Below are 26,314 nucleotides of genomic sequence, written 5' to 3'. Positions count from 1 at the left end.
GGAAGACCTTGTCAAGCTTGTGACCTGCCTCTCACTGCTTGAGTGCAGGGGTGAGCGTTCAGCTCATTGAGCTATCCCTCCAGCGCTATGAATTCAGATCAGCACCAACGCACACACATGACCCTTAGGCACAAATCTGAGACCATTAAAATATATTCACACACGTTAGACTCAGAACTCTTACAATTATCGGGTGCATTTGTAACGCTACTCTGCTTGAGCTAATTTTTAGGGTTGAGCGCAAATCGCTATGTCCCTGCTGTAATCTCTCTATGGGCTTGTAATCACGCCCACCGCATGCCAATGAGTTTGGTTGGTTTGTGGGCTTGCCTTTTAAAATTTGCTTGCTTTCATTAGTGAAAGGCATGCATACGTCATGCCTTTTCCGGTCTTTACCCAGCCTCAAGCGCACCGGCCAACTACTGAAAACATACGAGGCTCCATGTTTTCCGTATGGTTTCTGGACTACTTTTTCTACTTTTTTCCTATGCAGCGTGATCTCGCTGGGCAGTAGTCCAAAGGTTTGCATCACATCGACCCTGTTACATGGATAACGGCATTTTTGCCAATCACACGTTTGACATGCAAACAAACTTCTGTTTTACTTTTTATTTTCAATTTATGTGGCAAGAAATGTCTAGTTCAGAATTTACAACACGAATAGCTCTTATTCGAGCAAACGTCAGACCCATTGCATTGCATATGCTTGTTAAACTTGCCCAAGGATCACCCAAATACTGGAGCCTAATCGTTCAAGTCAGTCTTGTCCTCCATGAGTGTATATGCTTTTTCTCTAGCAGAAAGGGCATGTGTATTAAGGTGCGCAAACACAGCTGCAAGACAATGAAAGGATAAAGTTCCTCAAAGGTCGTCATATCTGGGGTTCACACCAATAGATGTGGCACACTAGGTCGATGGCGGTAAATTTTTAGGAAAAAAACATCATCACATTGATTGCTTAAAAGAGGATTAATAAATATACTCAACGCAGGTCTCCTCTAATTAGTGAACAGTTTTTAAACTTTTTGGAGATGATTTAAAATCCCCAGGGGTACCCCAGTAAATGAATGCATGTTATGTAAAAGCATGACTACAGCTTAACCCTCAACGTGATGTCTTACTGCTGACGTCGTGTTGCTCTACTTGTAAGTTGTATACAATGTAAAACTCAAATAAAAATATTGGAAAAAACGAGAATGACCACGGTTATGCACTGCCCACATTGCATACTATCTGTTAGAGTATTATGATAAAAATGGACATTAGCACGTGAAACCAATGGACAACTTTAGCTACACATTTATTTGTTTTTTGCGAGTGTATTTATGCACATAAAATAAATCAGGCGGAGAAAAACCGCTGGGAAGGCGTTTGAATCCCCACAAACAGAGCAAGGCACTTACCTTCACAAAGACTTACTCCCTCCTCACCTTCCCCCCCACTTCTTAACGCCACCATGAGAAGGGCTACGTTACCCATCAGCAAACCTATTGCCACACTGGTACCAAAGGCCATCAGTGGGCATACATAAATGTGCACAGATCTTGACTTTGCCAATGCAAATCTTGCTTTTATGACCGGAAGTTTGTGTGTGTATTATATATATATATATATATATATATATATACATATATATAAATAATACACACACACACACAAAATAGTTGGACATGCGTTCCAAAAAAAGAAAAAAAAAAAAAAGATGCAAATTGGGCTGCATGTGAACATTTGCCTCTGATAAAGGCATCTATAAGTAAAACCATTATAGACATAAGCATTACAGTACCTTTTAATGTTTCACTTTCTCGAATAAGGAATGCACCTACACGGTTTCCTGGTGCTAAGAGTTGCCTTTCTGCATCTTTCCTGGTAATATCCTTGAAAAACCATCTGAAATATACAAGTTAAAAAACATATATTTATTTGCATTAAAATGCATTTTCGCTTTCAAAGCCAAGTTGAAAATTCACTTGATTTGAACGTTCTATAGTAAGTACTTACTCTTCTGTTTCTAACGTGTTTACTTGTGCGACGTAGTTGCTGGGAATAAAGCCTTCCTTTTTTGTTGACAGCGATTTTGCTTTCCACCATTCACCATGCCTGAAAAATAGAGAAGAAATGTTATAACAAGTGCCAAGCTACCAAAGGTGTAAGAACAGGTTAATTAAGTCACTTTTGAGGTTCAGCCTGACAAGGATTGTAGCTGTTTGAGAAGGGATCATATCCCCCTCCACCAACACTTAAATTTTTCACATGGAGAGAAGTGCATTGTGTCTGTTTAATGAAGTTGTATATTCATGACTAATAATCATAAACAATCAGAAAACGACCTGCCAGTGGCAAAATATGATTTAAAACAAGAAAGCTGCTGTAGAGCAAAGTCTTAACTCTCAATACATAGCCTACTAACCAAAACACAATTAATTATGCATTTACAGATCTAAATTTTGCAAGATTTCTGAAAAGTAATTTAAGAGTTTTTCACTAGCAGGACATGTAAAACTTAAATGCACATGTCCTGCTTTTTTAATACATTGCACCCTCCTCTCCAGCTGTCCAAGGACTACCCTACAGGTGACATATGTAATAAAAAGGATGGTTTGAGCCTGGCAACAGGTTATTTTTCAAGGGTGAAATGGCAGTTTAAAACTCTACACACAGGCTGCAATGGCAAGCCCAGGACATGTTTAAAGTGCTACTTAAGTGGGTGGCACAATGAGTGCTGCATGCCCACTAGTAGCATTTAATTTACAGTCCATGCACAAAGGTAGTGTCACTTACTATGGACTTGCAATGCCAACTGGTAATAAGCTAATTCTACCATGTTTTAAGGAGTGAGCACATGCACTTTAGTACTGGTTAGCATTGGTAAAGTGTGCAGAGTCCTAAGACCAGCAAAAACGAGAGCAGAAAAAATAAGGGGATGAAGGCAAAATGTTTAGGGGAAGACCACCCCAAGGCTGACCAGTCTGACAAGGGGCAAGGAAGCCTCCCACTCCCTAGAATAGCACTTCCCGCTGTCTCTCTTATGCAGTGACCCAAGTGACTACTGGAGGAAAAAGGAGGAGATGGAGAGGACTTTGCTTCTCCAGTTGCCATGCCACATTTAAGGATTGAAGCAGTTTGTTAAGCAGAGAAAGAGGTAGTGACTGCAATAGCTTTACGCTTCCCTCCTTCCACGGCACCTATTGTGTTTGAATTACAATTTCTGCCTTGGCCAGGTACAACTGCATGCACAGCCAAGCAAAGTGTTTCATTCATTGACATCAGGAGCCATGGGACAAGGAAGCTGAAACATGTTATGGTGCAAGAATTCATTCGATGATACACTGGAAGTGTTGAACGAATTAAATGATGAGAGGAACCGGCAGCAATGGTCATATTTCACTGCACTGGTTTATCAGTAATTTCCATACCTAGGGGTACTAGCTCCCAGAGGTCTGAGCGCCTGCAAAAACCTACCTAATACCTTTAAATTCACTATAAAATCAAGGGAAAGCTCAACCTATTGATTAATAGTTTTTGTATCCTATATCATGATTGATATATTGTACTTTAGGTGATGGTCACACAGAATGTCCATATTTAGTCCATCTGAGATTAAAAAAGGCTTTCCAAGACAGATATTTTCAATCCTTTATTCTTAGATCTTCTCTTCACATAAGATCAAAAGAGATTTCAGACCAGCCAACGCATTTTATCCCCAACATGAGACTTCATCAGGGAATGTTGTTTTCTTTTGTAGCAACGATTCAAAATGAACTGTATTAATTATGTTCAGACATCGTTCCTATAATCCAGTTTGAACCTTTATTTCCGTATGCTCGTATCTTCATAGATTACCCGAAGCACTCGCCAAACAAACAGCCAAAAAGAAATGTTGCACATTCAAAGGTCCTTTCTATCCTACAATTCCAATGCCTGAATTGTCAGCTCAAGCTGATCACTAGAAGAGCTCTTTAGCTTCAATTGATTGTCTATTCCATAAATTACCTACTAAACAACAGAGAGCCTCTCCAACAAACAGGTGTGTTACAGTTTTTCTCAGGTCCTAATCCATATTTTTGCGGATGTCTGAAACTTACGTGTTGACCACATTAGAAAGACTGAGGAAGACAGGTTGTGGGATGATTTCAAAGCACATCTAGGTCCATTGGAACAGACAGCCATTGCAGGCCAGAGTAACAGTCAGGTTAGTGACAGGGGACATGGCAGGGGAGAGTGTAACATGCACACACACACTTCCTACATGATACAACTCCCACTGCAGAACAATGCAGGATGAGACTGCCACACACCTGAAAGTAGCTAGGATACAGCTTTTGGACAGCGGAGAACAATTTGGCTGCTCCTGCCACAAAATGGTAAACAACTCTGTTCTGCAGACACAAGATGGGCAACTGGAGCAAGTGCCAGTATTTGTCTGGGGCCCTCTTCACCGCATCAGCAAAGAGTTTGAGGCGCACTCCCAACAATCATCATGACAGAAGAAGAAGAAGGGCAGGGATGGATTTTCAAGATAGCGTGGCCTGCAATAGAGGGATCCTTCCACAACCAATCCCTGGATGTAGGGGTGGGAAATGAAGTGCCCAGAACCAATCCTTTATGGCGGGCAAAGAACAGCCCTAAGAGCACATGAGAGGAGAGAAGCCGCCGTGACCGGAATGCACTGGAATTGAGAAATCCTTCACCGATTCAAGCTTTCTGCTCTCCCTCCCATGGATACCGGTATGGAAGAGGGTAGAAGAAGCCCTGGCTCTGAAGGTGAAGTAGTAAAAGGGGCATTCAGTGGACGGGAGGGACCCTGCATGTATGCCCTCCCCCTCCTCCTCTTTCAGGGTGAACCCCTCTTATAAGAGAGGTACGAGTCCTGAATGAGAGGCCCCAGGAGATCGCAGGACCTCTGCTCATTGTTGATCAAAGGAGACTGGCTTGAAATCTTCATAAGCTGGAAACGGTTGGTGAATGATAGCATAACTGACCCCCTCCCGCCCCCTGCCCCCCACCAAATGACAGGTGTGCAGTAACACTCCATAATAAAGGAACATGAACCGCCATATTCCAGACTCGCTAATTGGGCAAGGCTGAACACTGCATAGAAGCTGAACAAGTAGTTCGATCAGTCCAGAGCTGGTTTTTAATGTATTTATTTTTGTTTAAAGTCGTTGTTAATTGCTTTACTTCGCAGCTGTGGGGCACGCAAAGTCAGGCGGCAAAAATATTGTACAGATTTTATGTAGTCGGAGAGAAAACAAAAGATTGTTCTATACAACAAATGCGTTTATAACACAACAGCAACTGCCTGACCATTTGCACATACATACCACTGACATACTGCCCGCAAAGTCAAGATGTAAAGCACCATAGAAGTGTTTCTTACTAGGACATCTTGCTGCACTTTTATTCTTCTACCCTCCTCCTGCTATTTGATTAGAGGCCCAAAAGTATCCACTGGATGTTTCTCACCTGTCTGTTTGCTCAAGGTCACCTATAGTAAAATGGATTGTTTCCTCTTCCAGAAACCTTTCCTGGGCATCATAACTTTTACACCATCTGTAAAGATGTCTTTTAGGATTTTGCTCTCTAAAGTACAGAAAATGAATGCACAGCCTGTCCAGGCCCTGGAGCAGAGGTCCCCAAACTTTTTAACCTCTGCCCTAGAGATTTTGCTTCCCTAAGCAAAAATGCCCAAGTAAGACCAGACATCTCCTCCCCTCCCCTCCACTGGCTCACGCGCACAACGCATACACACAGATCCAATTGCATGTTCGCCTATTGGAAGTCACAACTATATATTTCACACTTCAAAAAAAAATTGAGCTCAGAAGTCACTTCAAGTCAAAACATCATGTTACCTTGGTTAAAACTTACACTTTTCAGTGTCCGTGAGTAAGTAAAATGTGTAAATAAAAAAACACTGTTTATGACTTTTAAAAAGGTAATATTTGGCGCCGTAGGAGTGAGAGATAGACAACAAAACCATTAACGTTTCTTAAAACTATGCCCCTTATCTCCTGGCCCCAGGCAAATGTCTAGGTTTGTCAGTGTAGGGCCAGACCTGTGTACAGCAAGAGAAATTACCCTTATCTGATATCACTACCCACTGTTCCTCGTCTCCTAAGAAACTGTTTGCGCATGTCAGTCAGATATTTGTAGTTGAATACTGGATTCCCTGCTGGCTTCAACCACGAAGCGCAAAAGGGAATTTTCCACATTTCCCGCACCTGCATGTGCACTGGGCATTCCTGCAAACTTGGCAGAGCTCTTCATAAATCAGTGAAAATGCTTTACCATTTCCTTTGTGAACAAATGCATGCTCCCAAATGTGCTGGCACATCAGTGAATCTTACAATTGACGTTTAACCAAAGTATCATATTGCAACTACGAGGAGATGGACCCACACCTTAGGAAAATCCTTCTTGTTCTTAAATATGTCTGGTATCATGCATTTTAATTTCAGTCATCAGCCCTAGCGGTTTTGTTATGAGGAAGATGTCTCTTTTTTCCTGCCCTTAATTTCCTGGCAAGCACTTTTTGCTTTTCTCAGAAGTAAACACATGCAATTACCTTGGGATCACCATCACTGAAGACCAGTGGAGGTTTTGCTGCCCTCGGTCTCAGGTGCTATCTCCTAACTACGAGCTGCTCCAAGTCCATTTCAAGTGTTTGTACAGGCGCTACCGCATTCCAGAATGGGCCTGATTGACTGAGGATGAACGCTGTATGCGCTGCGCCGACTATTCACTTAGCATGGACCTGCCCAAAAATGAGGTCCCTTTGGTTAACTGCCTATGATACTGTTGACAAGATCATAGGGCACACCCTAGAGCATTCCCCAAGAGTTGCGCTACTTGGGTATGTCAAGACTGTCCCTCAGGAAGTGAGCAAGCTGACTGCGCTTTTACTATTTCTTGCAAAGTGTCAGGTTGCAATGCTCTGGGGTGGTGGCCATTGCTGTAGAAGATGGAATGGCTTTGCAATGCAGTTTTTTGTCAGGAACAACTGACTGCTTTTTGGGAACCGATGCCTGTAAGATTGCATCCCAAAGATTTATGGTCCCCCTTGGAGATGTTCCTCAGAAGAAGAAGTGGCTGCTATTCCAGGGCAGAAGCAGCTGATCACTAGCCAGACCTTTTTTTCTGCTGAGTGGCTTCCTTTCGCTTTCCTTTCTCCCTCTCTCTCTCTCGAGAAAACCACATATCCAATGCAACTTATCTGCCAATGTATACTTGATATACCTCACTGAATTAATGTATTCTTTCTCTCGCCATGGACTGAATGCTGCATCTTCCAGTACTGACTTAAACTTCAATGAAAACAATTAAAAACACACACACAATACAAATAATATATTTCGATTTAACCAAATCCAACACACTTCTTTCCAGGAAAAGTATTGTTTGATCTAAAAGTAAGAAAAATAAGAATTATTTTGCCAGGTTTGTAGGTCTCACATACCAGACAGTGTAAGGTGTCTGCCCACCACAGATCTATTGTGAATTTTAAGCAGTCACTCAGCCTGCCCATTGCTTATTATTGGGTGGCTTTATAGTCTATGTCATTTGCTTGCTTCTTATTTAATGGTTTACATTCCTCTTCGTGTGTTTGTCTTTCTAAATAGCATAGTCTCTTTGTGATCCTTTTGATATAATGACTTGTATCCTTCCATTGCTCACATCTATGGAACTGCTTATTTCTTTTTCATTCAGCGCTCCATGAGAGTGCATGTGTTTCCTTGCTCTCTCCCTTGAATGTTGCCCCCTTCAAAACAATCCTCACCCCCACACTGTTTAACCCCTCACCCAAATTCTAACCCTTCCTAGTCAATAAAAGCACTACAACAGGGATCTTTTTGCTGGGGGATGGCTGATCAGCAGATGTTAATGGACGTCTTGTATTCTTTTGCTCACATTCAGTCAACTTTTTCATTCAGCACTCCACAAGAGAGCATGAGTTATCTGCCTCTCTCCCTTGTGTCCTGTTTCCCTCCCAAATACCTGCTCCCAGTGTTCTCAATATTGTTTCCCACCCCTCCTAGCTTGTCTGTAAAAGCATAGCAACAAATATCTTTTTGCCAGGGCATGACTAAAGAGAGGAGTTTAAGGGTTGTTTTTGTTTTATCTCCTGCATTCTAGATATTGCATGAAAGTGCATACCTTTGCACACAAAAGTTAGGTTTTGATGTCCCTTAGGGAAAAGCCAACAGCTGCTCTCACTCTGCTGGTGTCTGAGGCATCTGGTGTACTTAACATGGCAATTCTAATGGAGGTCCCTGAGCTGCTACAAAGGATCAAATGGCTGAATCATGTGGAAAGTAAACTACACCTTGGCGAGTATTTCGCTTTACATTTGAATAATTCTGACTTCTTTAAAAAATCTGTAAAGAGTTTCCTGAGTGAAATGTATTTAAAAAATAAACCATGCCATTACAAATATTGAAAAGTTTAATTCAATGTACAATTTGAGACACCATTTTGAAGCCATACTTTACAAACAATGGCAAAGCCAACAGCTCAGCCCTTGAATTTTAAAGGTGCAGCATTTTGGCTGTGTCAATGCTTGCTCCACTTTTCTCATAAGTTGTATGGAATGTTGAGATAATGCCATCTAGTGGTCAGTTGTTTTGGAGTAAATAATCTGGGTTGAATCGGAACTGAGAAAGCATCTAGAAAGCAATCAATTCATTTGCTATAGGAAGTTATTGTAAAACTAACAATAGTTTTTCCTCAATGTGCATACTATTAAAATACCCTCACATTTTAAGATTGTTTTTTAAGTTGGTGCTGCAATAACCTCAGGGTGTGATTCCCACATACTATGAATGTAGAGACGTGGTACAGGTCGAAGATGAGTAAAAGCCAGTGCTTAATTTGTAAATAAAAATGTGCTGGTGTCCAAAGCTGTCCTCAAAAACGCAGCTGCTGCATTTAAATGTGCAAGCACTGAATACTGAGGCAGCGTAATCCTAAAGCCAACTCGGGCCTCTTTAATCCATTTACAGACACTCCCTGCCTCTCTAAAAGATTCATCTATGCAATATATGTTGAGATCTGGAAGCTTTCCCAGATAGAAGCTGCTGCGCGTTTAAGGCAGACAGACAAGGACAACTTAGAAAAGGCTTTAGCTGTTGTCGATAACTGCATGAACACTCTGTCCAACAGGATTTATTCCCTAACAAACAGTGTCGTCTACGATTGATATCATTCAGACAGACATGTCCCTTTTATATCTTGGCAAAGTCTGCTGCGTTCCATCATGCAGTTAGGTTGGACGTTACAGACCTTGAAAAATGGCTGAGTTCCATGGAGGTACATTTATGGTAGTGACTTGTTTAATGCTTTTAATTTATCCAAGGAACAACAGACGATGGCTAAGAGGGAAGTGAGTTTCACCATGCTTCATATGGAAAAGTTAGAGAAGTTGCCTTTCACAGTTGCAGAAAGTCCATCAGCAGTATGGCTCCTACATGGCATTATTAATCTGCTGTAGGAAAGTACCATCTTGCCTGGCATGTTACCCCCATTTTACATGTATGTAAGTTTGTTTTTGCCTGTCTCACTGGGATCCTGCTAGCCAGGACCCCAGTGCTCATAGTTGTGACCTGAATGTGTGTACCTGTGTAGTGACTAACTGGGTCACTGACCTAACCAGAACCTCAGTGCTTATGCTCTGTCTGCCTTTAAAACTGTCACAATAGGCTAGTGACCATTTTCACCAATTCTAATTGGCACACTGGAACGCCCTTTTAATACCCTAGTATATGGTATCTACGTACCCAGGGTATTGGGGTTCCAGGAGATCCCTATGGGCTGCAGCATTTCTTTTGCCAAGCATAGGGAGCTCAGACAAATCTTACACAGGACTGCCACTGCAGCCTGAGTGAAATAACGCACACGTTATTTCACAGCCATTTTCACTGCACTTAAGTTATATGTCACCTATATGTCTAGCCTTCACTTGCTGACAGTTAGGCGCAAAGTTACTAAATGTGAGGGCACACATGCACTAGCCAAGGTGCCCCCAAATAGTTCAGGGCCATTTCCCCGGATTTTGTGAGTGCAGGGACACCATTACACGCGTGCACTACATATAGGTCAATACCTATATGTAGCTTCACAATCGTAACTTCGAATATGCCCATGTAACATGTCTAAGATCGTGGAATTGTCCCCCTATGCCAAATCTGGTATTGGGGTGCCAATCCCATGCATCCCCGGGGCTCCACTATGGACCCCGGGTACCGCCAGACCAGCTCTCTGGGGTTTTCTCTGCAGCTACCGCTGCTGCCACCCCTACAGACAGGGTTCTGCCTTCCTGGGGTCTGGGCAGCCCAGTCCCAGGAAGGCATAACAAAGAATGTTCTGAGACTGGGTGTTGCACCCTCTCCCTTTTGAAATAGGTGTTAAGGGCTGGGGAGGAGTAGCCTCTCCCAGCCTCTGGAAATGCTTTGAAGGGCACAGATGGTGCCCTCCTTGCATAAGCCAGTCTACACCGGTTCAGGGAACCCCCAGTCCCTGCTCTGGTGCGAAACTGGACAAAGGAAAGGGGAGTGACCACTCCCCTGTCCATCACCACCCCAGGGGTGGTGCCCAGAGCTCCTCCAGTGTGTCCCAGACCTCTGCCATCTTGGATCCAGAGGTGTGAGGGCACTCTGGAGGCCTCTGAGTGGCCAGTGCCAGCGGTGACATCAGAGACCCCTCGTGATAGGTGCTTCCCTGACTAGGTGGCCAATCCTCCTCTGAGGGCTATTTAGGGTCTCTCCTGTGGGCTTTTCCTCAGATAACGACTTGCAAGAATTCACCAGAGTTCCTCTGCACCTCTCTCTTCGACTTCTGCCAAGGATTGACCGCTGACTGCTCCAGGACGCCTGCAAAACTGCAACAAAGTAGCAAGAAGACTACCAGTGACATTGTAGCGCCTAATCCTGCTGGCTTTCTCAACTGTTTCCTGGTGGTGCATGCTTTGGGCCTGCCTGCCTTCATCCTGCACTGGAAGCCACGAAGAAATCTCCTGTGGGTCGACGGAATCTTCCCCTTGCTTCAGCAGACATCAAACTTCAGCGTCACCGGTACTCTGGGACCCCTCTCATCCTGACGAGCGTGGCCCCTGAAACACAGGTGGTGGACCCAAGTGACCCAGACTGTCTAGTGGTCCAACTGTCCAAATTTGGAGGAGGTAAGTTCTTGTCTCCCCTCTCCAGACAGTAATCCTGTGCACCGCGTGAACTGCAGCTGCTAGGGCTCCTGTGCACATTTCCATGGAATCTTTCATGCATAGCCAAGCCCAAGTCCCCAGCACTCTGTCCTGCATTGCTCAACTCCCTGAGTTGACCTTAGGCTTCGTGGGACCCTCTTTTGCAGTGTTGAGACGACCGATGTGTTCAGACTTCTTGAACCCTTGTTCAAGTACTTCTGTGGGTGCTACCTTCTTGTGCATGGGCTCTCTAAGTTGCTGAGGGCCCCCTCTGTCTCCTCTCCCAAGTGGCGACATCCTGGTCCTTCCTGGGCCTGAGCAGCACCCTTTTTCTTCAACCCTGACTCTTGCTGCTAGCAAGGCTTATTTGCGGTCTTTCGCCAAAGAAACAACACTGCATCCTCCAGCACTCTGTGGGACATCTTCTGCGCTAAGAAGAAGTTCCAAGCATCTTTCGTTGTTGCAGAATCTTCAGCTTCTTCCATCCAGAGGCAGCCATTTTGCACCTTCATCTTGGGTTTAGTGGGCTCCTGCCCCGCCGGACACTTCCACGACTCTTAGACTTGGTCTCCTTTCTTTGCAGGTCCTCAGGTCCAGGAATGCGTCTTCAGTGCGTTGCAGTCTGTTGTGGTCTTTGCAAAATCCTCTATCACAAGTTTAGTGTGTTTCTGTGGAAATAGTAGTACTTTACTCCTACATTCCAGGGTCTCGGGTGGGGTATCTTGGACACCTTTAGTGGTTTCTTACATTCCCAGCAACCCTCTACACACTACCCTAGCCTAGAGGTACATTCGTGGTTCGCATTCCACTTTCATAGTATATGGTTTGTGTTGCCCCTAGGCCTATTGCATCCTATTGTATTCTACAGTGTTTGCACTATTTTTCTAACTGTTTACTTACCTGATTTTGGTTTGTGTGTATATTTTGTGTAGTTTACTTACCTCCTAAGGGAGTATATCCTCTGAGATATTTTTGGCACATTGTCACTAAAATAAAGTACCTTTATTTTTAGTAACCCCGAGTATTGTGTTTCTTATGATATAGTACCTATATGATATAAGTGGTATAGTAGGAGCTTTGCATGTCTCCTAGTTCAGTCTAAGCTGCTCTGCTATAGCTACCTGTATCAACCTAAGCTGCTAGAACACTACTAATCTACTAATAAGGGACTGGACCTGGCACAAGGTGTAAGTACCATCAGGTACCCACTATAAGCCAGGCCAACCTCCTACATCTGCCCATTTCCGCTTTTCATTTTTTGAAATGCCTGAAACATCTTGCCATTGGCAGGTGCGAGCAGCTAGGCGATAGCTATATTAAAGAAGAGTGGGAGTTGCCCTTTGAATACAAATGTCTGAACGGCAAAACAGAGATCTTTCTCAGCGGAAGCGAATGTGGGACTACTGTTAGTCATTCAATGATCTGCATGCAGCTGTCCCTTCACGTCCGTTGCAATTCAGGGGTCACAAACTTGGCCTGTTTTCTGAAGGGTACTCTGACCCTTTGATTTGTCCAGCAGTTCATGTACTTTCAAATGGAAGTTATGTGGTGCTGTGCGACCAAAGCTGTTGCGGTATGGGACCAGGAATTGCCTATGCAATTTCAGTCCCTAAGGTTGATACGTGTTGTGGACAAGTTTTATTCCCACGCCCCCACAAAAGAGATAAAAGTATCAGAAATGTGGCCTCGCATTGATACTGCTAATGTAATTTATGACAAGCTGAGCAGACTAAAAGGCGCTACTGTTCCAAAAACAAGTCTCGTTGACATCAGCTAGAGAGACGTATGCTCTCCAGACAGTGAGATCATCAGCCGAGATATAATCACTATTAAATACCAACTTCCCCAAGCACTTTGGAGAGCTGGTATCCAGAATTTTCAATGCTTCGAGCACTACGTGGATTGTCCATTTCTTTAATGCTGTTGGGTCTGAATTTGTGACCATCTTCCAGACTGTCTTCTGAGTCATTCCATTGGCCAGCCGTTCACTCTTTTCAAGTGTGTTTGGTGGCTTTCCTATAATATTAGCATTAATAGGCAGAATACTACTGCTACTACTTCTGTTTCGCAGTGGTTGTGTCTTTCTTAGCTATGCAAAGCAATGGAGCCACTGCCACTAGCTCAACTGTGCCGTGAACGCATGGTTCAGGCCTTTAATGCTCCGTTGCTGGATGAATTGGAGCATGATTTGTCATTGTCATTCCGACCACTCCTATGGTGCATGCAACCAGTCTTTCGCTGTGTATGGTGCCTCTTCAAACACTTGCCTACAGTGTGTCTTGCTGTTACGCCAGTGCCTCCTGTGAACCAAGCACTGCTGATGTCCCTGATGAGGGCTCATTCACGGTCGTGCCCCTTGAGACTAAGGCTGACTCATGAGGCCACTTATGAGTTGCCTTTGGTGAATGATCTGGCTCTTTTTGGCACATTGGAGAGTGCTACTCCTGCAGGTGGACCTGCACAAGAGACTACTACGCACTACTGCTCCATGGATCCGTCTGCCTATCCTGTCATTGAACTAACATCTGACGATGTGTATTTAAAGTAAATGTACAATATACACTGAAAACTCTACAGCAGAGATGCAGGCAACAAAAACAATAGAATAACTGAAAAAGGCAAAAACAAGACATAGAAGGGTAATGCTACTTAGGTAGTAAAGCTAAAACTGATGGTCACGCATAGTGTGTGTTGTAACAGCAAACAGATACATGGAACAGACAGGACTCGAGGGTTGTCAAGCAGCCCGGCTTTGCTAGCAACTAGTGTAATTCTAAGTTCAGGATCTTTGCATTGTCTACATATTCACCTACAATTATATGATAACAAAGCCATGCATGATTTCCAAACTGTGGGTCGTGACCCACTGGTTGACCATGAGCGGATATTTAGTGGATCGCAAAAGTCAAAGCAATAAATAAACATGTTGTATTTAAATTCTGTTTTTATCATGTCACATTTGCTTCAAGTCAAAGACGGGGGTCGAATGTAAAGCTATGCCTTCTGACAAACTGCTGGTTATTTATTTATTTATTTTTAACATGGGGATAGGTGTTTACAAACTCCTCTAAATTTGCATTCAGGGAAAGAAAAGTTAAGTGAATTATTTGACAATCTCGCTGGGGTACAGGTATTGTGAAAGGGAAGACTATAGGATGTAATTGTTTTTTTTTTTTTTTGTTTTTTTTTTTTAACAAAGACCATTTTCTTCATGGCATCTTGCAAAAATTCAACCTAGTTTTCTTATAAAGTAAATAACCAAATGCACCTACAATGCAATGAAGGAAACAAATTAACAACAACAAATGCAAGATGACATTTATCTGCCGGCACAATACTTACTCTTCAAGAACCCTAAGTTTTTCTCCCTTCTTGAATGCCAGATCATCGGGGTGGATTGCATCATACGGATACAGGGCTACAACAATGGTTCCAGTTTCTTCTACTTCTGCACAGAATGAGGTGAGAAAGACCTATTAAAGTACACTAGTGGGATACCAGAGGTTGCAGACATTTTTGTAAAGAAATATACCATACCTTCATCTTTTTGGAACCTCTGACCCGGTAAAAGGTTTGAACCTTGAGTCTACAACAAAAGAAAGTATGTCTTATTAACGTAATATGGAATGTCCTTTCTGCAATGTTTTTCTATTACTGGTCTGCTGAACAGAACATGTTGTAAATGCAAGCTTTAAAGGTATAGAAGACAAGACCTACACAAATCAGCCATTGATGTTTTTCGACAAAATCAAAATACGTTTGTATTCCTAAAGTCTATTTGAAAGACGCAAGTCTCTTGGCTAATTATTGCCAATGGCAACCACAGTTGTGCCTCATTTATGGGATGGAAAAAATAGCTGTATGTGTGGATCGGATCGGTCCTCATAGCATCCGCACTGTTGGGCCCAGACAAACATTATCCTTGTGAGGACTGGTGCGTTATGAGGAACCGTTCCTGTAGTGTGTTTAGGTAGTTTCAACTGAGTGTATCATAAGACTTCGGGCCACATGTAAATACATTAGAAGTTGTGATTTCCTAATTGCGATTCCATGCAAATCGCAATTAGGAAATCGTAGTTCCAAAAGTAAGAAACTCCACTGAATTTCTTTTGTGATTCCCAGTGGGTCGCAAATAGACCTACCTCAAATATTAATGAGGTAGGTCTCAATTTGCGACCCATTGGTATTCACAATATATCACAGGGATGGTGGCCTGCTGGGATCGGCAGACCACCATGTCTGGGGCTGCTTTTAAATAAAGCAATCGTTTTTTTTTGTTTTGTTTTTTAAATGCAGCCCGCTTTCCTGAAAGGAAAATGGGATGCATTTAAAAAGGAAAAAAGGAAAAGTTTAAGTTACATTTTTTAAGAGTAGGCAGGAAAATATTTTCCCAACCATTCACAAAGGGGAAGGGGTCGTATTTACGCATGGGTTACCAAAAACTTTTTATTAGTGATAAATTATGAATGTTTTGCGACCGCATTTTGGACCACAGTTTGGTTGCAAAACACTTGTACATACCTTTCAGATTCGGTATTAGGAAGGGAAGTCCTCAACATACCCTTCGCGAACCTAAGTTGAGATTCAGTATCAAGTTACCGAATAGCAATCCGGGCTTTGTAAATCCCAATTGCTTTTTTCAGTCGCATATGAGCAGACTTTACAAATCCGATAATGTGCTTCGCACCCCACAATGGAGTATGGAGCGTTATATTAAGGCTATGCTATAGTACAATTGGTAAAGGGAATCGTGTAACATTCAAGTTTCATGGCTACAGATTGAAATAATAAATACAACTATGCTCTGAATTACTCTTCTGCAATATACAGAATCAGCCTTGTTTACATTTTTATTTAAAAATATATACAATTGTGAACGAATCACCACAAAAATGATAATTCATGTTAGAATAGATAAAAACTGACTAACTTTAAACACAGCAAAACTCTGCCAGTTAATTCCCTGTATTTATATTTCAACAATATGCGTTTAGAAGTGCCCATGTTTTATAACAATATTTCTCTCAAATGCCTGACAGATTGCTCCTCAACCCAATTTCCCAAGAATCAACAACATTTGTAATTTTATCTCAAATTCTAACAACAAAAAGAAAAAAGCACGCCATTTCATGGTATCCACGTCAATACCCAAACAATTAATTGCATCTCAGAAAATACTTGCAGTTTACAAATGGGAGAAAACTGCAGAAAGAAGGAAGGCACTACTGAAATACAGTAGAACAAATAATTATGCAAAAGAATTCTCAATTTTCGTGCTACCATACGTGGGACTGCAACCTCTAAATCAGATTTAATTTGGATGACTACAACTAACAACTCGTGTGATTTTTTAATCATACTAACAAAAACATTCAAAACATCAGAGTACCTGGGTGTATGTGTCCATGCAGTGCTTAATTTGTAAATAAAAACGTGCCGGTGCTCAAAGTTCTCCTTTGAAATACACGGCTGCTGCAATTGAATGTGCACAGATACGGAGGAAGAGTAATCCTGAAGCCATCTCGGGCCTCTTTAATTTACTTACAGGCACTCTCTGCCACTCCAGCTCACTCTTGCAGCTTTCTAACTTTGTGACTTTATTTGCTTTTCTCTTCCTCGGTCTTTCCCATATGTGTCTTTTGCTACAAGAGCGCGCAACAAATGTTTGAGGCAGAAGAATGAGCCCCGGCCTGCAAAAATAAATGCCGGTGCTCAGCACAGGAAACAATAAACACAAATTAAGCACTGTGTCCATGTAATTAGCTTTTTGGGGAAGAAATCCGTTCTTGTACAAAGTACTCAAAGTGATTCACAAAAATCCCTTGTCATGGAACAGCCCATAAAGACGATTTGGATTATAAGGCAAGTAGGAACTAACTAAATGGGGTAACCTCCACTTCCTGAACAAGATTCCCAACCTTGATGAGATATACAGCAGGATCTAATTTATCTCAGAATTACATATCCCCTTTTGTAAATGTTGCATGATGTTATAACGTGAAATGTGATCAGGCAACCAATAACCTATATGTGAATTTTATGATGAAAAATGAAGATGGCCAATTCAAAAGGCAGGTTATCTAGAAGCAATAGTGTCAGACTAACTTGGACTTCCAAACTTGGGACGGCATGGGGACCAGATATGAGACAAAATATTGGCATAAGATAGGACTAAAAGTTAGAGTCCTGCACACCTTTCTTTTTCATTACATCAATTTACGTAAAAACATGTGTTACTCGGTCATTAATGTAGGTTTGGCAGACTGCATCTGTTGAACCTTCTTATTAGAAAGAGATTCAGGTTCTGAAACAAAACAGAAATTTATGTAAAGCTACTATTTCAAGTAATGCGTGTTTTCAAACAAACTAAAATTGAATGCGTTTGATTAACAATTCCCGGTACCTGCATTAATTAAACCAGAACTAGCTTTCAATGAATTGTTACATGTTTGTGTAATAATACCCAAACGCCCAAACTGGTTCAGACCCAGATAGGTCCGGCAGGGTATCCCAGTTTATAGGCAAGAAAACTGTCTTGCAGTGATGGATCTTATTCTTACAAAGAACGATCCTAGATCCTGAGATCTGGGACAATTCATCCACGTGTACTGAATGTGACCACAATTGGTTCATACTCTGAGAACAAATTAAGGACCTGTCTGCATACACCTTCACATAAAGCTCTGAAAGCTAAACATGTTTCTGAGAATGTCCCTGAAAGCTCTGAGCAAAGGGCTGACTATACTTCAAAGAAAAGAAAGCAGATGGAGGCAACCATGCACAGTTACTCAGCATAAAACCTGTGCCTTAGAAAGTTATAAACTGATTAAAAAATGAACCATCAGGTGCTGCCACAAATTCCGAGTTACAACAATAAATCATTTGCTTAAACCAAAAGATCTATCATTGTCATGAGGGTGACAATCAGGATGAAATTTCTTTCTAAATTAAAACTGAGAAAATAATGCATTTAAAAAAAATTAAGCTACAGATGTTTGTTATGTTTTAAAGAATATGAACTTCTTTCCAAATATCTATAATAATGGAGTTACAGTGACTTATGAACACATTTAACTGGTTAAACAGTGGGTTCCAGGTGAGGTGGCTTCTGGTGTCTCAGTTAGGAGTGTGCAGAGGGAGGTGAGGGGTGGTCGGCGCCCCCCCTCCAGCAAGAAAACATTGCCTGTGTCTCAACTGCGTCCCACGTGGTACCCATTTCACATCATACAACCATGGCTACTGGCAAGCACGCATTAGGAAAATGGCATTCCCCAGGAGTCCAGGCGGTTCTACATGCACATTCTCAATCGCCCATCCCTGGATCCCTAGCCCTCCATATGGGGGAAATTGGGGGGTGGGGGGGAGGGGGTGGCGGGGTTCATCTCTCTGGGGTGGGGAGGTTCAATCAAACATTTCCATCACCTCCGTCCATAGCGGGGCTATTGACCACCTTCAAATGCCTTGGGCTTCTTTTGTGCGAAGAGACTGAAATTCCATCCTGGCCCACCTTCTAACAGTGGTTTTCCATCTTATCAGCACTGTCCCCTCCATACACACTTCCATGTCATGGACATCTGCCTCTTGGTCAATATAAGAGACAGGTCAATGAAGCAGTTATCTACTTTCTTGGGTGGTGGGCGGGGGTACTGGACCAAGAAACACACTTCCAGGGTGCAGGGTATGTTGCGGTTCAGTGTGGCATTCAACCTATGCACCACTGCCATTCAAAATTCCTGCATATATGCCCAGGACCAGGTCATGTGGCAGAATTCTCTACCGGCTTCATCCATGATTTTGTTTCAGCTCAATGCGCCCGTCTGCAGAAATAAGGCACTTATTGGGCACTAACTGTGCAGTTGTCCATTCCAATCATGTGACCCAATAGTTATATCCTTACGTGTCTAAAGCACTACCAGGATCAGAGCCTAAATCAGATATATGCGCTGAATGCCCTGGTGCTTCTTTCAAATCAAATACTGTCAATGTTATCAATTATGCATGCAACCTAAAGCCTTCAGATTTTCAAAGTTGGAACACAATGACTAGAGTTTTAATTTATTCTTTTTTGTGAACTCTTGGGGTGTTTTTCCGGTGTTTTGTAAGCTTTTAAAACAAGTTTTTATTACTGCTTATACTTTTTGTGCTGTAAAAATAAATAAATGGAGGGGCGTTTTTCCATTAATGACAGGGTATTTAACTTTAATTACTATTCAATATCTGCACCGGCATTATAGGACACATACAGTGTAATTGTTACAGAGAACTGTGTGTAATAATCTGGTCATGGGTCCGAATAATCATAAAATATCTTCGACGGTTCATGTGCCTTTGGTACAGCATTGCCTGTAATTTGCAGGTCAAATTTTAAACTCCTAACATAAAGAACAAAAGGTGCCAGCATTATTTGAGAGCATCCTTTTGTCGCCTGTAGATCAAACATTCCTAGCCGATTACTCAATTCAGTGGACTCAGGGGAAAAATCTACATGCAACCAGCACAGCATAGATTTGAATACGTGAAGGTTGATGAAACCTTCTAAAGTTGGTAAAATGTTTGCCACTAGGTTCAGTAGTAATGTATGACTAGTAGTTGCCAAAAACAGTCCAATTTGCATTTTGAGCTGTGGAAACGGTCATTATCAATATAATTATTTGATGGAGTGTAAACCTAACCAAAGGAGCAATGGCGGGTTGTAAGATGACATTTATCAACAGAGTTAGCATCTCAAATTTAGGCTGTTCCCCACTTAACAGTATTGTATGTACAAAGACTAGTTGAAACCAGAATATAAACAGAAGAAAGTGATTAGGGGATGGAAGATAGTAAATTATTATAGGAAACATTACTAGGCACTAAACTCTACACTTAGTTTTGGCATCATACTTTGTAGCTATGGTTGCAATCTGAGATTCAGGGAGACAGCCCTTAATCACACAATGTTTTCAAACTGGGAATAGATTATTGGATTTTAAGAGACATTTCTGCTTCTCTTTAGGGTGTCAGGGAAACCACTTCCCTTGCTTACATGGTATGTCACTCTGTCACCCCTCATTGGTGGGGGGCAGAGTTGCTCAGAGCTGAGATGGATGACTGGGCCCCTACCATGGTGGCTGGGGTCTTGTGCCACTGATGCCCTGCGACTCACCTACTAAGGCTCTGGAAACTGGCCCAAGTACAACCCATTCCACACTTGACTCTGAGGGTAGCGAGAGGGAGCAGCCACCAGCTTTTCAAGGAGGAAGTGTAGGGTGCACAAGCAATCAGAACTCAGCAATAGGCCAAGAGGCACAATAACTTCAATTTCCTGCCCAGTGCCGGTCTTTCAGGAATAGAAAGCGCTTTTTAATCGGATAGGAATACTAAATACTACAGATTCCACTTAGGATAGTGATTACAGCAAATGCAATCATAGTTGGTTAGATATCATCCACACTGCAGGTGCAGTCTGATCAGCCCGGTACAGGTAGTTGCAGCCCGTATCAGGCTAATATGGTTAATATGGTAGGTGAAGCTCTTACTGGGACAGAATGGGAAGTGCTTAAAGCACTCCCTGCCAGAAAATACGATCATCAGAAAAAGGGGACCTTCTGCAGCTTCAGTTCCTTCTAGCTTGCTATCAGGTAGCCAGCTCCTGTGGATGTCCCAGATCCCTGGGAACATGCTGGGCTTCTCCTCCTAGACAGTCTCTGCTTCTGCAGGGCAGGCCCTCAGCTCCTCCAGCAGAAAGAACCGACTTCAGGTGATGACTCCTCACCTCTGGGAGACTGACTGTCAGGCATACTCCAAACCTGGTCACAAAACAGGTCTTCGAGAACTCTGCAGAGAACTGCCTTCCTTGGTCAAGAAGGACTTGCTACTGTAACAAAGTGGGGTGGTATGGGGCCAGCCTTTACACAGAACTTCTGGAAAGGGCATGCAGATATACTGCTTCAGACTTCAAAAATCCATTTGGAGTGGTTCTCATCTAAATGTCCTTCTTATGCTGCTCTCCATACACACCCATTGTGTAAAGTAATGCCTCTCACAGCAGGCAGAACTGGGACATGTCAAAACGAACACCCACAACAAAAGGACAAGGAAGAATGGAGATTCTGTATCTGGCTATCACCAGCCTCTTTTAAGCATTAATTAGGGACAGACAAAAGGGCTAGCCTAACCTAGAAATGTCTTCTTTGCACAACAGAAAAAACATTCCTGTCCCTCTCATCAACGAAATAACAATGTTCATGAAGAATTAATCAGCAGCCTTCTGTTAACAACAAACTCATGGAATTCCTAAAGAGAACACTATTTCTAGAGCCCTCTCTTGAACATTTACATCTCCACCCTCCAGCCACAGGAATGCTGCAATACATGCCACTGTTTGGGCCAGCTGCACTCAACCTCCATCTTGTGCTATGCCAAGCTAGAGGCATTCAAAATAGAGCCCTTGTCACCAGTACTTAGGCTCACTCACACACAGAGCCTTGCTGCTGCACTTGTACTACCCTCAATCTATAACTCTGTACATTCTCGCTCGAGAGTAGGGTCTCCCCTTGGTGCACCATTCTTTTGTGTCGCACCACACAAACAACACATCCACATGGACTCCATATGCACACTAGGTGCCACCATAAGGTTATGGCCATAGAGATGTAAACAAGAGGGGCCTCTAGGTCACACTCTCAATAACACATATAAAGAGGTCTGGTCACACTCTCAATTACTAAATACAAAGTTTTGTGCCATAATCACTTTATGCATCATACCCATGACACAGACAGTAGTCTTCTATCCACTTATCAATCGTTAATAAAACTGTATTTATATACTGCTGCTTATCACCCAAGCGGGTATCCAGGCACTGTACTGCTGAGTCCGTTGAAGAGGCAGGTTTTGAGCCCCTTTCTGAAATGGGCCTGTGAGGGGGTGGGAGTTTCCAGTACTTGGCGGCGAGATAGGACAAGGAAAGACCTCCGGTGTGGCTGTGTCTGATGAGTGATATCTGAGCGAGGTTAGGTGAGTGGATTGTAGGTTCCTGGGAAGTAGGTGGAAGCTCAGGCGATTGTTCATGTAGGCGGGTCCTTGGTCATGGTTGGCTTTGTAGGCATGGGTCAGGAGCTTGTATTGACATATTTTCTGGATGGGGAGCCTGTAGACATCTTTCAGGTGCTGGGGTATGTGGGTCCTTTTCGGCAGGTTGAGGATCCGTCTGGCTGCAGTGTTCTGGGTCGTCTGGAGTGTCCTCATGAGTTTGGTGGCGTGTGTTGCTGTACTCCAGTCTGCTTTTGATGAGAGCTTGCGTCACCTTTTTCCTAGTGTTGACTGGGAGCCACTTAAAGACTTTGTGGAGCAAGAAGAGGGTGTGGAAGCAGAATGAAGCAACTGCGTTGACCTGGCGTTCCATAGAGATTTCGCTGTCCAGAATGATGCTGAGGTTGTGGTCATGGTCTTTTGGCTTGGGTGTGGGCCTGAGTTCCGATGGCCACAGTCGTCAATCCCGGAAGGAGGTGTGTCTGCCGAAGATCAGTACTTTGGTTTTGTCCATGTTGAGCTTCAAGCAGTAGTTCTTCATCCAGGCTGAGACGTTGTTCTTGCAGCTGAGGAAATTGTTTTTTGTCATGGTGGGATCCGCTGAAATGGAGAGGATGAGCTGGAAACTATGTTGATGTCATGGGCTGAGGGTAGGACTGAGGGGGTAACCTTGAGGGACACTGCAGATGGTGTGCTTAGGTTGCGAGGTGAAGGGAGGGAGATGGATTCTCTAGGTGCACCGAGGGAGAAAGGATGACATCCATTTGAGCGTGTCATCTCTAATTCGGATCTTTCTCAGTCAATGGATGAGTTTCTGGTGGGAGACGGTGTCAAAGGCTGCGGAGAGGTCGAGCAGGATCAGGGCTGCTGATTCTTCTCCGTCAAGCAGGGTGCGAATGTCATCAGTTGCGGCGATTACGGCAGTCTCCGTGCTGTGTTTGGCTCTGAATCCTATTTGTTAGGGGGCCATTTGGTTGTTTCTTTCCAAGTGTTTGGTGAGTTGGAGGTTAATGGCCTTCACCAGGAATTTGGCTGGGAATGGGAGCAGAGTGACGGGATATTAGTTCTGGTATTTGTTGGGGTCAGCTGATTATTTGTTGAGGAGGGGTCTGATATCTGCATGTTTCCAGGCATCAGGAAAGGTGGCCTTGCAAAGCATTATGGGACCCTCCCTCTAGACCATGCATCTTTAATGGGCAGCTCTCCCTCTGTGCTTGGGAGATCCACGTTGCTGCCTGGATGGATCGCCACCTTGGGGGTGCCCGGTCCCACTTGGACACCCTCACACACAAGGTAAGTGGTTCCCTGTTGGGGAGTGGCACAGAAAGAACATCCCTGGCCGCTTCCGCCAGCTTTCCACCCGGCCAGAGCCTCCACGTACTGCAGCAGGAGCCGGACTTGCATTTGGTGTCTGCCTGCTCCTAAGGGAGATGCGTGATCTGCTGCAGCTGGGCTGGATGCGGGGGAGGAGGGAGGAGTGCAGTGGCACTCCCCCTTCCTCCCTCTGGCCAGCGAGGCCTAGGAATGGGGTCCTGGCCTCCCCTCCTCTACCTTCCCAACTTTCTCCTCTTCGCGGGGCCCTGAGATGGAGTCCAGGCCTTACCCCCCCCCCCCCCCACAAATCTTCACACAGACCACAACAGAGCCCCCTAACTTTACTTCTGCATGAGGCCCTGAGATGGGGTCCCTCTACATCTTCATGGGGAGCGCAATGGCGCTTCCCGGCTTCTTCTTCGGCCACTGGCCCTGCCCACAGCTGGCAGCAATCTTCGTGGAAAGAGCAACAGCTCTCCCAAGGTTACCTTCTTTGCAGGTCCCAGGGATGGGGTCCAGGCCCTTCTCTGCATTTTCATGGGGGGGGGGGCTCGATGGCATCACTCAGCTTAGCTTCCTTGTGGAGCCCAAAGATAGGGTCTGGTGGCCCTCTAGCACACCTTCAAGGGAGCGCAACAGAGCTCCCTCATGCCAGTAGTTTTTGGGGCAGCCCCCAGGCCCTGGCCCACTCTGGTGGCAGGCTGTAGGTTGGCGGCAGAGCCCCACACACTTTGTCGCCAGCCGATCAAGGGTCAAAGGTCACCAAACTTTAAATGCAGATTTCTCAGGCCCCGGTTGTGCCAGTTTCAATGATCTTTGGCTCATTTTGCTCCCGGTGGCAAGCCCTAGCCACCATGAATACTTTCAGCAGGCCTTCCTGGCCTGAAGGGATGATGAATTTGGCAGAGAGCTGATTTTACAGGCTCCTTGTGCCAGATTCCACTTTCCTCTGCCTGTGGGCCTCTCACCTCCTGGTGTAGAGCCCAGTCTCTCCCCACCCACCCTGGGGTCAATTAAAGTCAGAGTCCTTGGTCCTGGGTACAGTTAGGGGAATCCTCCTTCCAATTGTACATGGCGTCAGCCTCCAGTCCCAGTGTCCTGCAGAGAAGCACAGCCGAGAGAGAGAGAGCCCTCCCTTGTGCAAGTCCTTTTAAGTGGGTGAAGAAGTGACCAGCAGGCCTGTACTTATGGCATACCCAGATATGCCACATCATTTCCTTGCCCCCTTCCCTTCCTTCCTGCACAGTCTTCTGCAGTAGCTCAAAATGGCGTCATCCATGAGTTGGATGCCACATGCACTCTGAAAGTCTCGACCCCTTCTCCCTGACATTCCTTTCTGGGCCTCTCAGGCCCGTTCCTGTCATGGAATGGCAGCTGGCTGATTGATGCAAGGCCTTGCTCAAGCAACTGGACAGAGTAGTTGGCCCTAATCCTGAGCTGAGTCACAGAAAAATGTAATTCCTGGATGACCCATAAGTTGTACAAATATGCATTTGTAATCTACTGCATTTTTCTTTTCATACAGGTTACAGTGTACATTAGTGCGAATCTTTAGTCTGTAGACCCCAGGGAAGTGAATTTGTGCCCTGACCAGCCTTTCCCATCGACATTTACTGGACTGCCACTACAATGAAACGACAGTAAGCACACTATCTATCCCTTACATGTGTACACCCATCTCATAAGGCCTACTCCAGGTCACCACCCACTCTACATTGTCCCTTCTGCGCTAGGCTATCTGGGCGCGGTTCTTGGTTTGCCCACGAAAGGAATCTTCTCTACGCAGCCCCCCACACGGGTGGACATGCATGTGCACATGGGTTCACGTGCAACCAATCCTGGGCCTCCTACCCCTGCAGCATTGCCACATCTTAGCCAGGCTGCACTGGCAGTATACATGTGCAGTCCATTTTACCATGAGTTTACTGTGGGTGATACCCAGTCCCTGAGGCTCCCCCAAGTAAAAGGTCAAAAGCCAGGTGATCCAATAGCAAAAAAAATAAAAAATCAAATCAAATCAGGGCGGACCAGATAGTCGGAACCGCCTTCTCACAACAGATCATTGTGCACCTCCTTGCTGCCTGTGCCCCGTTCATGCAAGGCAGGGCCCCTCCAACTCCTAGCACTCAAGCATTTGACTACACCAATGACTGGTTGATTGCTTCACAAGACCTGTTAAGCCAATAGCGCCATTCAGCCATCTGGAATGAATAAAACATAATCATCCCAAGATGGCTGCCAAGCATCCACACGCCTGCGTGGTGTTAACCTGTAAAGATTTTTCTATAGCTTTTTGAAAAGTCAGCATACATACAGGGCAGCCGTTGTTATGATTTTTCGTTTAGCTTAAAAATTAATTGATTGATAACCGATGAGTGTTCATGAGACTGCCGTACATGCACATGAAAAACACAAAGGCAATAGTTCGGCACCCTGTATCGAAGGTGGGACATATTGACTTTGCAAATGCTTGCTGTGTGGAGACGTTGATGGCTTTGCTTGTTATTATGTATCGTTTCGCTATATAGGATACTTTACCCCCATTGCTGATGATGTGTACAGCATCCTGACAGTGTTCTGTTAGAGAACTGTTGTATAGAAATGCAAAATAAATGAAAGAGAGAAGATGGAATAGTTCCCTGTAATTTTCTACATTCATAACGCATTGTATTTACAATGTGTTTAGAAATAGGTGCTATATTTAATCATATAGACTGATTCACAACCAAGGTGAGGAAACTTGTATAAATTGATTTTAATGATGTATCGTCTTCCCTCTTCCTTCCCCGGTTC

General features: G+C 43.9%; 1 protein-coding gene across 2 annotated transcripts in view; it reads right to left on the bottom strand.

Annotated features, from left to right (window-relative positions):
* Positions 1 to 26,314, bottom strand: part of LYN (LYN proto-oncogene, Src family tyrosine kinase) — a 265,777-nt gene that overhangs the window by 91,794 nt on the left and 147,669 nt on the right. For both annotated transcript variants that reach the window (XM_069220197.1, XM_069220195.1), the window contains exons 3-6: positions 14,732 to 14,780; positions 14,537 to 14,642; positions 2,002 to 2,100; positions 1,787 to 1,890 (exon numbers count right to left, since the gene is read on the bottom strand). In XM_069220197.1, the coding sequence (XP_069076298.1) occupies positions 1,787 to 1,890; positions 2,002 to 2,100; positions 14,537 to 14,642; positions 14,732 to 14,780 (358 nt within the window). The remainder of the gene's footprint in view (positions 1 to 1,786; positions 1,891 to 2,001; positions 2,101 to 14,536; positions 14,643 to 14,731; positions 14,781 to 26,314) is intronic.

Source organism: Pleurodeles waltl, chromosome 2_2 (assembly GCF_031143425.1).
Source record: "Pleurodeles waltl isolate 20211129_DDA chromosome 2_2, aPleWal1.hap1.20221129, whole genome shotgun sequence".
Taxonomy (NCBI): Eukaryota; Metazoa; Chordata; class Amphibia; order Caudata; family Salamandridae; genus Pleurodeles; species Pleurodeles waltl.
Note: the sequence above shows the minus strand (reverse complement) of the source record. Positions and strands in the feature narration are given on the sequence as shown.